The 12,996-nt window shown below is 33.4% G+C and overlaps 1 protein-coding gene and 1 pseudogene across 2 annotated transcripts in view; one reads left to right on the forward strand and one right to left on the reverse strand.

The window, feature by feature from the left end:
- LRPPRC (leucine rich pentatricopeptide repeat containing) overlaps positions 1 to 12,996 on the forward strand; it is a 91,824-nt gene that overhangs the window by 13,145 nt on the left and 65,683 nt on the right. For both annotated transcript variants that reach the window (XM_026695839.2, XM_026695841.2), the window contains exons 8-14: positions 150 to 294; positions 573 to 727; positions 1,468 to 1,573; positions 1,666 to 1,773; positions 8,682 to 8,800; positions 10,617 to 10,710; positions 11,394 to 11,463. In XM_026695839.2, the coding sequence (XP_026551624.1) occupies positions 150 to 294; positions 573 to 727; positions 1,468 to 1,573; positions 1,666 to 1,773; positions 8,682 to 8,800; positions 10,617 to 10,710; positions 11,394 to 11,463 (797 nt within the window). The remainder of the gene's footprint in view (positions 1 to 149; positions 295 to 572; positions 728 to 1,467; positions 1,574 to 1,665; positions 1,774 to 8,681; positions 8,801 to 10,616; positions 10,711 to 11,393; positions 11,464 to 12,996) is intronic.
- On the reverse strand, positions 5,194 to 5,820 carry LOC113433451 (cleavage and polyadenylation specificity factor subunit 5 pseudogene; annotated as a pseudogene).

The raw sequence follows: 12,996 nt of genomic DNA on the forward strand, positions 1-12,996 counted from the left end.
CCATGGTTTTAATTAGAGCTACATTTTTCAAAAGTCTATAATTCATAGTTAGATTCATTTTTGTCTTACCCACAAAACTAAAGAAAAGAACAGCAGTTGTGATATTTACAATAAACACTAACATGACATTTTTCCGTTTGCTGATCTAGGAATTGAAAAATATTGAAAAGACTGAAATTTACCTTTCTGAAAGAGATTTTATGGATATCATTTTTACTCTTGCTAAGGCAGGATATCCTCAGTATGTACAAAATATTCTGGAGAAGATAAAGTTTAGTAAAGAAAGCATACCAGGTAATGTTTTTCTACAAGTATTTCAAGATATAGATTGTTAATTTTGTTCTGTTAATGACAAGTTGTGGGGAATGTAAGGTAAATGAGATTTATTAATGTATCCTATTTATGTAGCAGCCATAGAACCAAAATTGTAGGTAGAGTATATTTCTTGAATACATACTTAAATACACATCAAAGTACCCTTTTACTGAGATTATCAGAAAATGCATGTTTATAAATTCCTGTCAAAATCTTACAACTTACATCTTTCCCTCTTGTTTTTATTCCAAACATAGATGTAAAGAACCTTTGCCTGAGATTAATAACATTTAATTTAGAAGATACAGCTTTTGAAGTTCTGCATTCAGTTTTTGTGGCATTAGGGCTGACCTGTGAAAAACACAATACTCAGTGCAACTTTTTCTTACAACATTGTATAAACATGGAAACGGTATGTGAAGGCTCACAGTGGACAAAACAAGATTAAAAGTGCATTCCTGCTTACATTCAAAATTTCTCAAGCTGATTTTTGTGGGTTGGTTTTAAAAGATGTGTGCAAATTAATAAGTTGGATTCTATGTTGGTTAGGGTCAGGAATAAGCAAAAATTAACTTCCTCAATCCCTCCTTCCCCTGCCAGCCACTAGACCTCTATAAAAATCTTTGGGACCCTTCTAAGTGGAATGGGTTGTGCTATAGAAAGCTGACCAATATCCAGTCCTCTTTCATAAATTCATATTTTTAAGTGGCTCTCAGGGATTTATGTAGTGTGAAATTGGCAGAAAGCTTTGCATATTTCTAGCTATTTCTGCTGGCAGATTTTTAAATCTAGCTTATTTAATTTTTTAAACATTATATTTTGATCTAGGGTTTCCTTATGCACTTATTATCTTCCTCTCTACAACTAATTCCATAGATTACCAATATAGTTCTTCCCATATTCCAACTTAGAAAAAGGATCCCATTCTCTTGTCTCTTAGTCTTTATCTTCTGTATTCATACCTGCAATCCAAGGAATTCTTCCTTGGTCTTTCACTGCTTGGCTGATAGATGTTAAGCGTAGCATGGGTTTCCCAGTCAAAGTTTAAAAAAATATATGTTTTTCAATATTTGTGCTTTATTGTCATTGTGATATTTTCATGATTTATTGAATAGTGGTAAGCTTAAAATTCTTAAATCTTATTTCTTGCAGCCTTTGGCCAAGTTGAAATATTTCTGCGATAATCTAAAAGCAAGCAACTTACACCCTTCATCTCTATTGTCAAGTTTATTCTTTGCATTGGAAGCAAAGAAAACTGGTATTTCTTTTTGCCACTTAGCATTGCTGAACATTTTTGTACATATGTTGTTACCATGCACATTAACTTTTCTCTTTCTGGATCTTTTTAAGATTTAGCTATTGGTATAATGAAGATGATAAAAGAAGAAGGCTTATCTCTCAAACCTCACTATTTTTGGCCATTGCTGGCTCAGCACCAGGAAAATAAAAACACTGAAGGTTAGCGCTTCTAATCAGATTTTGGTTATCATTAATACTAACACAATCCTATAGCAAGAAACATGTTTGCACACCAGAACAACTCAGCAACATGCACAACTCTATCAAAACATTACTTTTGATGTAGTAGTGTACTGTATATCAAAACAATTGCATTGAAGGGTTATTATTTCATTCTTACTTTATTTTGTCACTGTTAATAATGTCACATTTGTAACTTTATAAAGAGCAATTATTATTTTAATTTGGTTGTAGCCAAGGTTCAATTTGTCACAATATTCTTGACTGTCTTTTAATATTCTGAACTTGAAAGACAATACTGAAATCTAGGGAAGCTTTTAAAATCAGGTTACTTTGTGCAAATTCTTCCTCTAAATATAAAATAAATAAATCTTTTAGATGAGGTTTTCATGTTTCTTTGCAGTGATAAGTTAAATGTGAACTTAGTTACAATAATAAAAGCATAAAACCTTCATTGTTGAATGAATTCTCATGATCTGACAGCATATTGATTGAAGGACTAAAATGTTCAGTTTTTGGATTCTTAAGTAAGCTTAAGCATTTAGCACACACTTTCCCTTGTTAGAGATGGGGGTGTCTATAAGATATGAGTAAAAATTGAACAAATATTAAATTGTAAAGGACAATATCTAATTCTTTGGTTTGCATTACTGGTAATTCAGAAAGAATGGACTGATAAAAAGATGCTTTTAAGGGAAGTACCTTCCCCTTGGGAAAATTAAAAACTTCCTTTTTCATCTTATTTCACAGTATAATGTGTTTTAGAATGAGATGCAGAGTTGTTAGTGTGACATAGATGACAAACAAAATGCAGAAACAACAAAAAAAGAGCTTTTAGCAGGCAGTTCATATTCAATTTTATTTTAAAATATACAGTCATATTCCAACTTAGACTAAATGCTGAAACAAGTATTCCCTAATTGTTTCTGGCAATAAAAGTGTGCCGTTCTTTTTTAGAAAATCTTTATAAAACAATGTTCTCTTGTTAACTCTTTACATTCCTGAAAATGTTTAAGGCTATTGGGGAGAATATCCTAATACAACCTTTGAATTCAAAATGGTTGGCAGTGTATTGCATCTCTTCCACCTATCCCCAAACTATACATACCACAATAAGTTCAGGTTTAGCTGTTTTATTTAATCCTATTTCTTACCAGTTTGTCTTACCTCTATCCCAAAACTAATGATGTCTAGCTATATGTAGTTATATTTATCTAGTAAAAAAGCTTCTTGCTGATAAGAATGAAACAGTAAGTGTTGATTTCATAATTTTTGCAATGAGAAGGTGAATAAGCAAGCAGTTGTGAAGTTTGGAATTGTGTTTATAGAAATCCTTCAGCCTCAGAGGCAGCCACTTAATATTGTGAATAAAAATGGCATGACTTTTAGTTGCAAAAAATAAAAGGGTTTTCTTTATCATAAATGTTGTATAGATTAAAATGTAGAAAAACTTTATGTATATTGTTAAAAATTATGAGGTGCTTCTTCAGTTAATGATTCATTGGCTATTTTATCAATGTAATTCTAAATGTTGCATTCAGAATTCAATTCACTCAGTCAGTCTTTCCTGAAACACGGTGTGGCATCTTTTTTCTAGTGGTATAAACTTGAACTAAGGAATTATATGAACTCTTGCCACAAAATAAGAATTGCTCTATGATGACAACATGTTAGATCCCATTATTTCAATAGTAGAGAGTATACACATATAGCTCAAACTGTTGGATTCTCTTCTTGGATGTGTAGACTTAAGATGCACATATTTTCAGAAGTAGTTTGTCATTCATTGAAGAAGCTATCCTGTCAACAGGTGGGAAAGCTACTTCTAATTTTAAAAAACGCTTTTGAAAATTACTGTTTTTTAATTGGAGTAGGACACTATTTAGCTATCTGATTTGAAGGCTATTCGTTGGATAATTTAAAGAACTAATGTATTCTCATCTGTGCCTTGAAAGAGTTATTAAAATATGTTCTATCCTTAAAGCCATCAATCTGAAACTTTGCGAGGTTAAGGATCCCTAGAGAACATTGATCCCTGTTTTTGCCATCCTAAAATGAAGCAACTGCAGACTTTTAATGCTTTTCCATTATACCTTATAATCAGCTTTTTAAAAAATCAGGCTGGCTTCAAATGAAATCTCTGTCCCTGCAGACTATTTTGTTATTTGCAGAAAGTTATATGTAAAAGACAGCAGTAAAAACAGAAATGTTTGTTCTCAAACTAAGACTTTGTGCTCAAACTAGGACTAAATTATATAAACCAGCATATTTTTTATTGTACCTTTGGAATGAAAATTTAAAAGATTATATTTATAAACCTCCCCTTAAATTTTGTCTATAAAGAAAGTATGATAGTCACCTTGTGAAGTTATTTTTTTTCTTTGTGTAAAAAAAGCTAAGCAATATAATTGAGCTTGGTTCATGGTAATTTTCAGGATATATCTTTGCAGTTTTGAGCTTTTAGTCTAATGTAGATAGTTCTGGAGTTATATGTAAAGACTTCCATGAAATGGGAATTAGAAATTTGATTCCTCCAGATGTAGTAACATAAAGAAACATAGGGACAGTGCAAACTTTGGTGGATTAGGTAACTGATGATTAAAAGATAATAAATATATCTGTCAATTTAGTGCTTGGTTATTTTGCTTTTGATTGAAAAATGAACATTTATCAAATTTGGAAACATCAGCATGTAGGTATCTTCTGAGACATTGAATGAGGGATAAGGCAATATATAAAATTTTAAAAAACAGGTTAATTCTGTTTTCATCATACAGAATTGTAATAGAATTTGTGAATGACTTTCAGAAAGAGTGGAAGAGATGGTGCATTTGAAACAATAAGAAAAGAATTTAGGAAGGACCTATCCTAATGGATCATGTAATTAAAAGTGATACATAAAATTTCTACTTTCAGATTTGAAAGATTGTGTCAGTGTACCTTAACTTATAGTGAAATTAGTTCATCTAGTCCTGTTTCCAATTTACCAAGGACCAATAAGAAATGAAAACTTTCAAAAAATGCATCCACATTTATTTTTAGTAGAGTAAAATGTGTTTTCTGTCAGTTAATCAGTGGACTAATCCAATATTTTAAACAGTGAAGTCCCATGTAAATAAAGATTAAAGATAAAGAGTTGAGAGAATTTTTTTCTTTTCAGAAGACATCTTATTCAATATAATTTATTAGTCCATTTTTGTTTGAAGTTATTGACAGCTACAACATAGATGATTAAAATATAATTACATCTCTTATTCTATTATCTAAAACCAAATGTCACTTTCCTATTCCAAAAGTAGAAAGTTGGGGAGGGGAAAAATGAAAAGAGACAGAGATAAAAAAAAATCCTTATGTTTTCTACATTTTAAAGCTCTTTCACACAAACATGGCTCAGGAAATTCAGATGTAAATGAAAATGAACCAGCTCAAAAATTGGGGAAGACTGGAAATGATAGGATTATATATAGCCTGGCACATTATCAGAAAGTTCAAATAAAAATCAACTACTAGCTTGAATTTTTTTGCAGACCACAAACAAGGCTTTTATTTTTTTTGAAGCAGAACCAAAAAATGCTTCTTGATCTCTCTTTGGTTAGAATACATGCGTGATACGAGGGTTCAAAATGTGGCCACCACCAGTTACCAACGCAATCATCAATGATCCAGACCTAAAATTTTTATCATTAAAATTTTAAGATCTTCTACCTCATCTGGATTGAGTTTACCACCTGTCAATTTGAAGAAGGTTCTGCCTAGTTACAACAGCAGCATACGGGGCAGACTATGTTTGTGCAAAATGAGGACCCCTCATTGGTTTGCCTTATTCCAATCTTGTCAGATTCTTCCCTCATATATTGGAATTGGGTGCTTGCAGAAATATCCTCATAACAGGATTCCTTTGTCCCAAAGGGATAATTGTCAATGAGTACAGGTTAATAGTCTATTCTAGGTGAGGGGCTTGGTTTGCTGAATGTATTTGTTTCTGAACTGGTGGACCCCATAGGGCCAGCTGATCATGGGTAGCATGATGGACATTCAGTATAATTTTAGTGATGAAATGAACCAATCCTGTGTTTAAGAATTAATATCCTATATCAAACTGTTTCTCTCCCCCCCTTGCATTATTTGTGAAACAAATTAGGAACTCTGATTTTTTTTTAATAAGTTGGAGATGATTTATAATTGGAAAGTGGATTATAGTAGGAATATAGAGAAACAATGTTGTGTAATGAGTAAGAAACCAGGTTAAAAGCTAGAAGATGCTGGGTTATAGTTCTGCCTTAGGTATAAAGCTAGCACAGTAACTTTGGATGAGTTCCTCTCTCTTAACTCTAGCAAAAAGGCATTGGGAAGCAAGTTCTAAAAATCTTGCCAAGAAAAGTGCAGGAACTAATCCAGGCAGTTGCCAAAAGTCAACACTGACTTAATGGTATTAACAAAGGAAAGGAACATTATTAATAATATTGATTAAAGTATTAAAACTAAATAACATTTTAGTATTCCTTAGCACCCAAAGCAAAATACAGTGACTTAACAGTGTCCATTATGTTGCTGCGTATTCAGACAACTTAAAGTAATTAGGTTCTGGGTTTAGATGTGACAGAACATCTACCAGGTTTCCCCTAAATAGGACTCAGCCAGAAAATAAACCCTAGCATGATTTTTCCGGATGCTTGTAATATAAGCCATACCCCACCCCCAAAATAAGCCCCAGTTAAGATTGTCAGCCAGATGGATGCATTTCAGTACTGTACCAGAAAGTAAAACCTAACTGGAAAATAAGCCCTAATTCATCATTTGAAGCAAAAATTAATATAAGACCCAGAAACATGATATGAAGTTCCTTCATGGTCACTGAATACCCTACTTTATGTTTTTCATAAACAGGCTAGTGATAATTTGAATCTTTGCTTTATGATATACTGAACATAATTGATCATTGTGATTGCTTAAAAGTAAATGCACTGTTGTCGTATGTTTAATATTTTTAATTGTGGAAGAAGCAATAATGAATGAAAATTCAGTTAATGGTATTTTTCCATGTCTTATAAACTTACATTTTAGGTGTTATGAGAGCTATTGACAATTACTTTGTAATTAATTATTTCCAAATAAACTTCCAGTTCTGCTGAAATCAAATCACTTTTCTATTTTAAGGCAAACTTCAATGAATGGTGTGGCTTTAACTTACTGCGACTTGTTTACATGTACTTTTAAGTGCTCAGCAGAAATTCACATTTAATTATTTGCACTATGGTGCACTACATAAAATATTCATGGAAGTGACAGTTTTCTACAGACTTCAGACAAGGACTTCAGGAAAGAATTTTTTTTTAAATAACGGATGAGGAAACGTGGACTAATAATGTTTATGCTACTAATTTATATTTATTTACTTGTAACCCACCTTTATTTTTACAAATAACTCAAGGTGGCAAACATATCCAATGCACCATTCTCTTCCTATTTTCCCCATAAGAACCTTGTGAAGTGAATTGGGCTGAGAGGGAGTGACTGGCCCAAAATCACTCAGCTGGCTTTCATAACTCACAGTCTTCCACTTTCTAAACCTGGTTCCTTAACCACTAGACCAAATAAAAATGCTAGTTCCAGTGTGGTTTTTGACATGTGTCTCAAATTAACTCAATATAATGTAATAAAATTCTGTGTATGTGCATTTCAAGAAGACCTAATTTTTGAACACTTTGTGGTAACCTTTTATATAGCAATGTTAGTCTCTTATTTTTATTTTATTTTTATTTTATGCCTTTGAGTCAATGTTGATTCCTGGTGACTGCCTGGGCTAGTCCCTACAGTTTTCTTTCTTCCACTCAGCTGGGTTTCTGCCTAAGGCGGTACTAGAACTCACAGTCTCCTAGTTTCTAGCCGGATGCTTAGTCACTATTGTACACCAAACTGGCATTCATTTTAAAATGTACTTGATGTAATGATAAGAATGTAAAATGCGGCTATGTTAATTAGAACATCTAAAGATAGAGAAAGGAGCAGTCGAAAGAAAAGGAATAGTAGTAGAAAGGAAAGAGGAATATCAAAGTATATTAAAATGTCCAATCCTGCTCAGAAATTGAAATTAATGAAATCGGTAGTACTTAGTGAATTTCTTGGTAAAATTAGTGATGAATACAGCAGTTATTATTTACTGTGGAAATGCTGTGGAAGAGTCTTTGAAAAGAAAATCTTCCAAAAAGACTAAATTCATAGTGGTGAGAGAATTAAGTATCCCAGCATCTTTAGAACATAGACTTTGCTTATCATGATTCTTCCTGGAAATTCCTGATTCTTAGTGATTGTATCCATGCAGTTTTCTCAGCAGTGTAATAGAAGTGGTTTATCATTGCCTTACAGGATTTTTTTAAAAAAACTACTACTACCAAAGCTGACCTGTGGAGCTTCTGTGATCAGCCAAGGTTAGCTAGAGTCTGCGATCTTTAGCATACTATCAGAAATAAAACCCTTTTCCAACTGTTCAAACTTCTAATTGTCTTCTACTTTTTTTGTGTGAAATGAGACAATCTGCATATAGAAAAAATTCACATCTTAGGATCTGATAATCTATGTTTGAAGAGAATCAAGCAGAATACAGTAAAGCAAAGGCCGATGTAGTCTCTGCTTTCTATGTAATTTTGCCAGCATAAAATAATTAAACTTAAAAAGCAGGGGTGTCAAACTGGCTGGCCATGGGCTGGATGTGTCATGTACAGACCACATCCACCTCAGGTCTGCAAATGGGAAAACATTGTGAAATGTCACGTGATGGCAATGTGACGCGGCAAGTTTGACACTGTTATAAAGCATTACGTAATCTTTATTTCATAGACTGAGCCATTAGCAAGCTATTGTTTAACACCTGTGGTCTTTTTCTTCAGGCATAATTAATATCCTCAAAGCTATGGATGAATTGGAGGTAAAGCCAACTATTGACACATATTTATTATATGTTTTCACAAATTTGGATAACCCTGACCCTGTTCGCCAGAGGATTCTGGTAAGTTTATCATTTGTTTTAGCACTTTAGTATTTAATAACACTCATTATTATAGGGTTGTATAGGATTGAGCTTCAGGAGTTTGATTCATGATTTGGAAATACCAAGTAGTAGGGTGATACATATTTGATATATCAGATAATGTAATTTTGTTAATTTTAAGATAAAAACCAACAGAATCAGATGATGTATACTTGCTCTATAGTACAGCATTCTAGGATTGGAGGACACAGTAGAATTGTTTTGATCTATACAAATTTTGTCTTATTGGCCAGATGCATTGGGCTAGCAGTCTGAATATCCGAGGATGCATTTAGGTTGTAAGAACAGGAAAACAGTCTTAATGGTTTATTTGCCCCATTGAACAAGGTTCTCTTCCTAAACTCTGTTTCTTCCTAACCCTTTTCTCCTGAGACTTTTCATTGTTCCCATTGAAATTACACACTCTGGAGAGGTTCAGGATTTCATGTCCTTCATATGGTCACCAGCCTGTCCCAGCTGGTGTCTTGTTCCACACATATGACAGAGTGCATACTGGGTTTGTCTTTCTTTTTTCTTGAAACCAGTGATCTCAAGACAGAAAAGCTTTGCATGGTTGTTCTCATATATAGATCACTCTTTTAGCTATCTCACATGAGGGGGAAGTGCAACTCTCTGAAGAGATGGAAAACTAAAGTGCTTGGGATAGCCAACGTTTTCCTGAATCTGTCCATGATACTATTGAAGCGTGAATAGTATTGAAATTACACTTAATGGCATGATGAGATACTAGATAATATTTCATAATCATGTATAAATTGAACATAACGGGAAAGCAAATTGTTTAAATTTCTTATTAAATTCCTTGCAAAGTGAGTTCTCTCTATCATAAAATGATAGGCTATAAACAAAGCATATATTTTAGTCTAGGACAGGGGTGTCGAACTCAATTTCATTGAGGGCTGCATCAGGGTTGTGTTTGACCTCAGGGGGCTGGGCGTGGCCAGCTTGCTGTCACTTGCCAAGGCTCTGTTTTCAGTCACGATGTCCTCCTGCAGCCTTCTGTCAGCAAAAATGGAACTCAGGCCACACACGGCTTCCCCTAGCTCCATTTTTGCTGGCAGAGGACTGCAGGAGGGCAGCATAGTCAAAACCAGAGCCCAGGCAAGCTGCGTGCGGCCTGCCAGAGCTCTGTTTTCGCTGGCAGAGGGCTGCAGGAGGCTGTCGTGTCTGAAAACAGAGTCTGGGAGGGCCATGCGCAGCCCTCCTGAGCTCCATTTTTGCTGGCAGAGGCACCACAGGCAGGTCCTTTGCTGTTTCCAGGGTGGTCCTTACAGGCCAGATCTAAGCACACTGGGGCCTGATCTGGCCTACAGGCCTTGGGTATGACACCCCTGGTCTAGGTCTAGGACATCCTTCACACTTCCTTCTGAAAAAAGCTTATCTTAGTTAGAACTCCTTTTCTACCAAACGTAATATTTCTCACTATTGTTAATATGAAAAGCTTGAGGGTTTGCACTGTATTTACAAATCTAATAAATTGAAACAGTGTCTTTTAAAATGATTGCTTTGCAAGTCTACTGTGCACATTCTGTCTTTTTAGTCTTTAAATTACAATTTAAAATTATGCTTTGCATAAATATTTTTTTTGAGACCTTTAATAACATCTGTAAGATAAACCATTGCACACACTGAATTACAGAAGATGGCTTTGGTCAAGGCTGGAAGGCTGTTGGCCAAACTCACACCAGTTCTAAAATATGAAGTATTTTAGAGAGCTTGACTATCATGATATACCAGGCTGTATTACTATTACTGTATTACCATCTTTCCATAGGAAAAAGGCTGTCCTTTGGAAACCAGTAAATTCTTAGCAGCAGAAATCAGGCATGAAGCTTCTAAAGGAAGACTGGATAAAGTTTATCAGTTATGTAAGCGCTCTTGTTTTATATATTATCTGAGTAGCCTGTTTGGAAAAGTAGTTTGAGGTAATTTTAAGAATGATAAATGTTAATAATTAATATAAAATACTTGTTATTTATGATTATTTGAATTTGTATTTTAAGATGCCTCTGTTTATTATTAGAAGCAAGTATAATAGGTAAATTAGCCTTTTGTTTCATTTTAAAAAACCCATATCCCTTTGATAGAAGAAAGAGATGATACATTACCTACTCTTCTTAAAATATTCTTTAAAATGTTGCAAATATGAATACTGTGAGGAGTTTTTATAGATATACCTTAATGGTCTATTTGAATCTCACTGTGCTATAAAATTAATGTAAGCTTTAACAATGTTCTTCAAAACTATACTTAAATGAAGTTATATCTAATTTGACTGGAAAATCTGAATTTATACAACAGATTCCTTTTTTTTATTTAGGAATAAAGTTTATTTAAACTTAGTCATGAACGAGGACTGATTATGATATAGGAAGAAAGACAGGGTTAATATGTCTTTACAGTGAAATATAAAGCAATAGCTCTATCAAGTATGTGTATATAACATTAAACATTTTGTTTTCCTTTATAGCATATTGGGTTTTAAAATGACAATTGTTGAATCAGTGCTGTACAAATCAATGCATACTGAATAATTTAGTTTAACTTGCAGTATCTCCCCCAAACATCTGGACAACGGACAGGAGTCATATCAGGAACAGTCTAATACTTGGATTTAGAAGGTGAGACTTATGAAATCTTATACTTTGGATATCTTTGGTCCCAAATTCCAACTTTGTTTTTCTGTTATTTAAGGCACTTTTTTTAAAAAAGCTGTTTGTAGCTAATAATATCCCACTGTTCTGGCAGGATCTTTTAGGACTCTTTTTATAGCTGGGCTTCAGTGTTGCTGGAGTTTAATATCCTGTTCTATAAGTGGAAAAGTGAAGGTTTTCATTTGGACCTCCATACAGTAAATTGAAAACAGAGTTTATTTAGTCTTTCATTTTTTTAGATCAGGGGTCTTCAAACTTGACAGCTTTAAGACTTGTGGACTTCAACTCCCAGAATTCCTCCTCCAATCATGTTAGCTCAGGAATTCTGGGAGTTGAAGTTCACAAATCTTAAACTTTCCAAGTTTGAAGACTCTTGTTTTAGATTTATATTCCAGTTTTCCTAGGAGATCATGACACCTTCCAAATATTCCCCTATAATGAGCATCTTTGTGTGGGAGGCTGAACTAAATTATCAAATCCCAAATTTCATAATGAGCTTCTATAGCTGAAACTGCTCTGATAATACATATTGACAAGTAAAACAATATTTATATTAAATATTCACAAAATATTTATATACATATTATGCTTCAAATATAGTATCACAATAATTCTAGTCACAATTATAGTAGGTTAATCAGTATTACGCCTGTATTCCAGAGCACACAGTATAAGCTTTACCTAATGCCATTTATGCCTAAGCTCAGATTTGAACTTAAACTTTCTAATAATAGTTAATTGTATTAGAGATTGGAGTACTCAGATCTCATTTAATACATACATATAATGATTTTTGTTCAGAACTTTAGTTTTACTGTCTTTTTCTTTTAAATACTAAAAATCTTGTATTGATATTAACCCTCACTGAACAATGCATAGGATAGAAATGTTCATGTAGATAAATGCATTTTGTCAGTGGTTGTAATTTTTCTGTTGATCATATATGATACTTGGTGCTATCTACATTTTTTTATTTCTCTTTGGTTGTGCTGCCTTGGTTGCTTAAAGTTTTAGTGAACAAAAGTATTTTTTTCATGTTTATACCCTGCCACAATTTTATATAGAGTCTTGATGGCTCACAACATAAAACTACAATGAAAAGAAATCAGACAAGAATGATGGTAATTCAGATTTGTGGCAGTGGAGACAAAAGAAAAATTATTGTTCAACAAAGAAAAATCAACAAGTGACAAAAATGGAGACTTAAGTTTTGCTTATGGGAGAGATGTTACAGTTTTGTTATACGGTACTTTTTGCCCTGACTGAAAACTGTGTAGACATAATAGATAGAAAAAAAAGGAAGGAAATCAGAATTACACTATAGGGACAGAAAACAAAAAATAATAATCAGCATTAAAGTGGAGAGAGCAAGCAAATAAGAAATGGGTGGCAATTGCATGCAAATTGTAGGGAGATGGAGAAAACTAAAATTATTGTATTTGAAAGAAAGATAAAGTGACAAGGAAAACAGTGACAAGTATAGGTGAGACAAAACAGATT

Source organism: Pseudonaja textilis, chromosome 1, assembly GCF_049901715.1.
Source record: "Pseudonaja textilis isolate UNSWEBS1 chromosome 1, rPseTex1.2, whole genome shotgun sequence".
NCBI classification, from domain to species: Eukaryota; Metazoa; Chordata; class Lepidosauria; order Squamata; family Elapidae; genus Pseudonaja; species Pseudonaja textilis.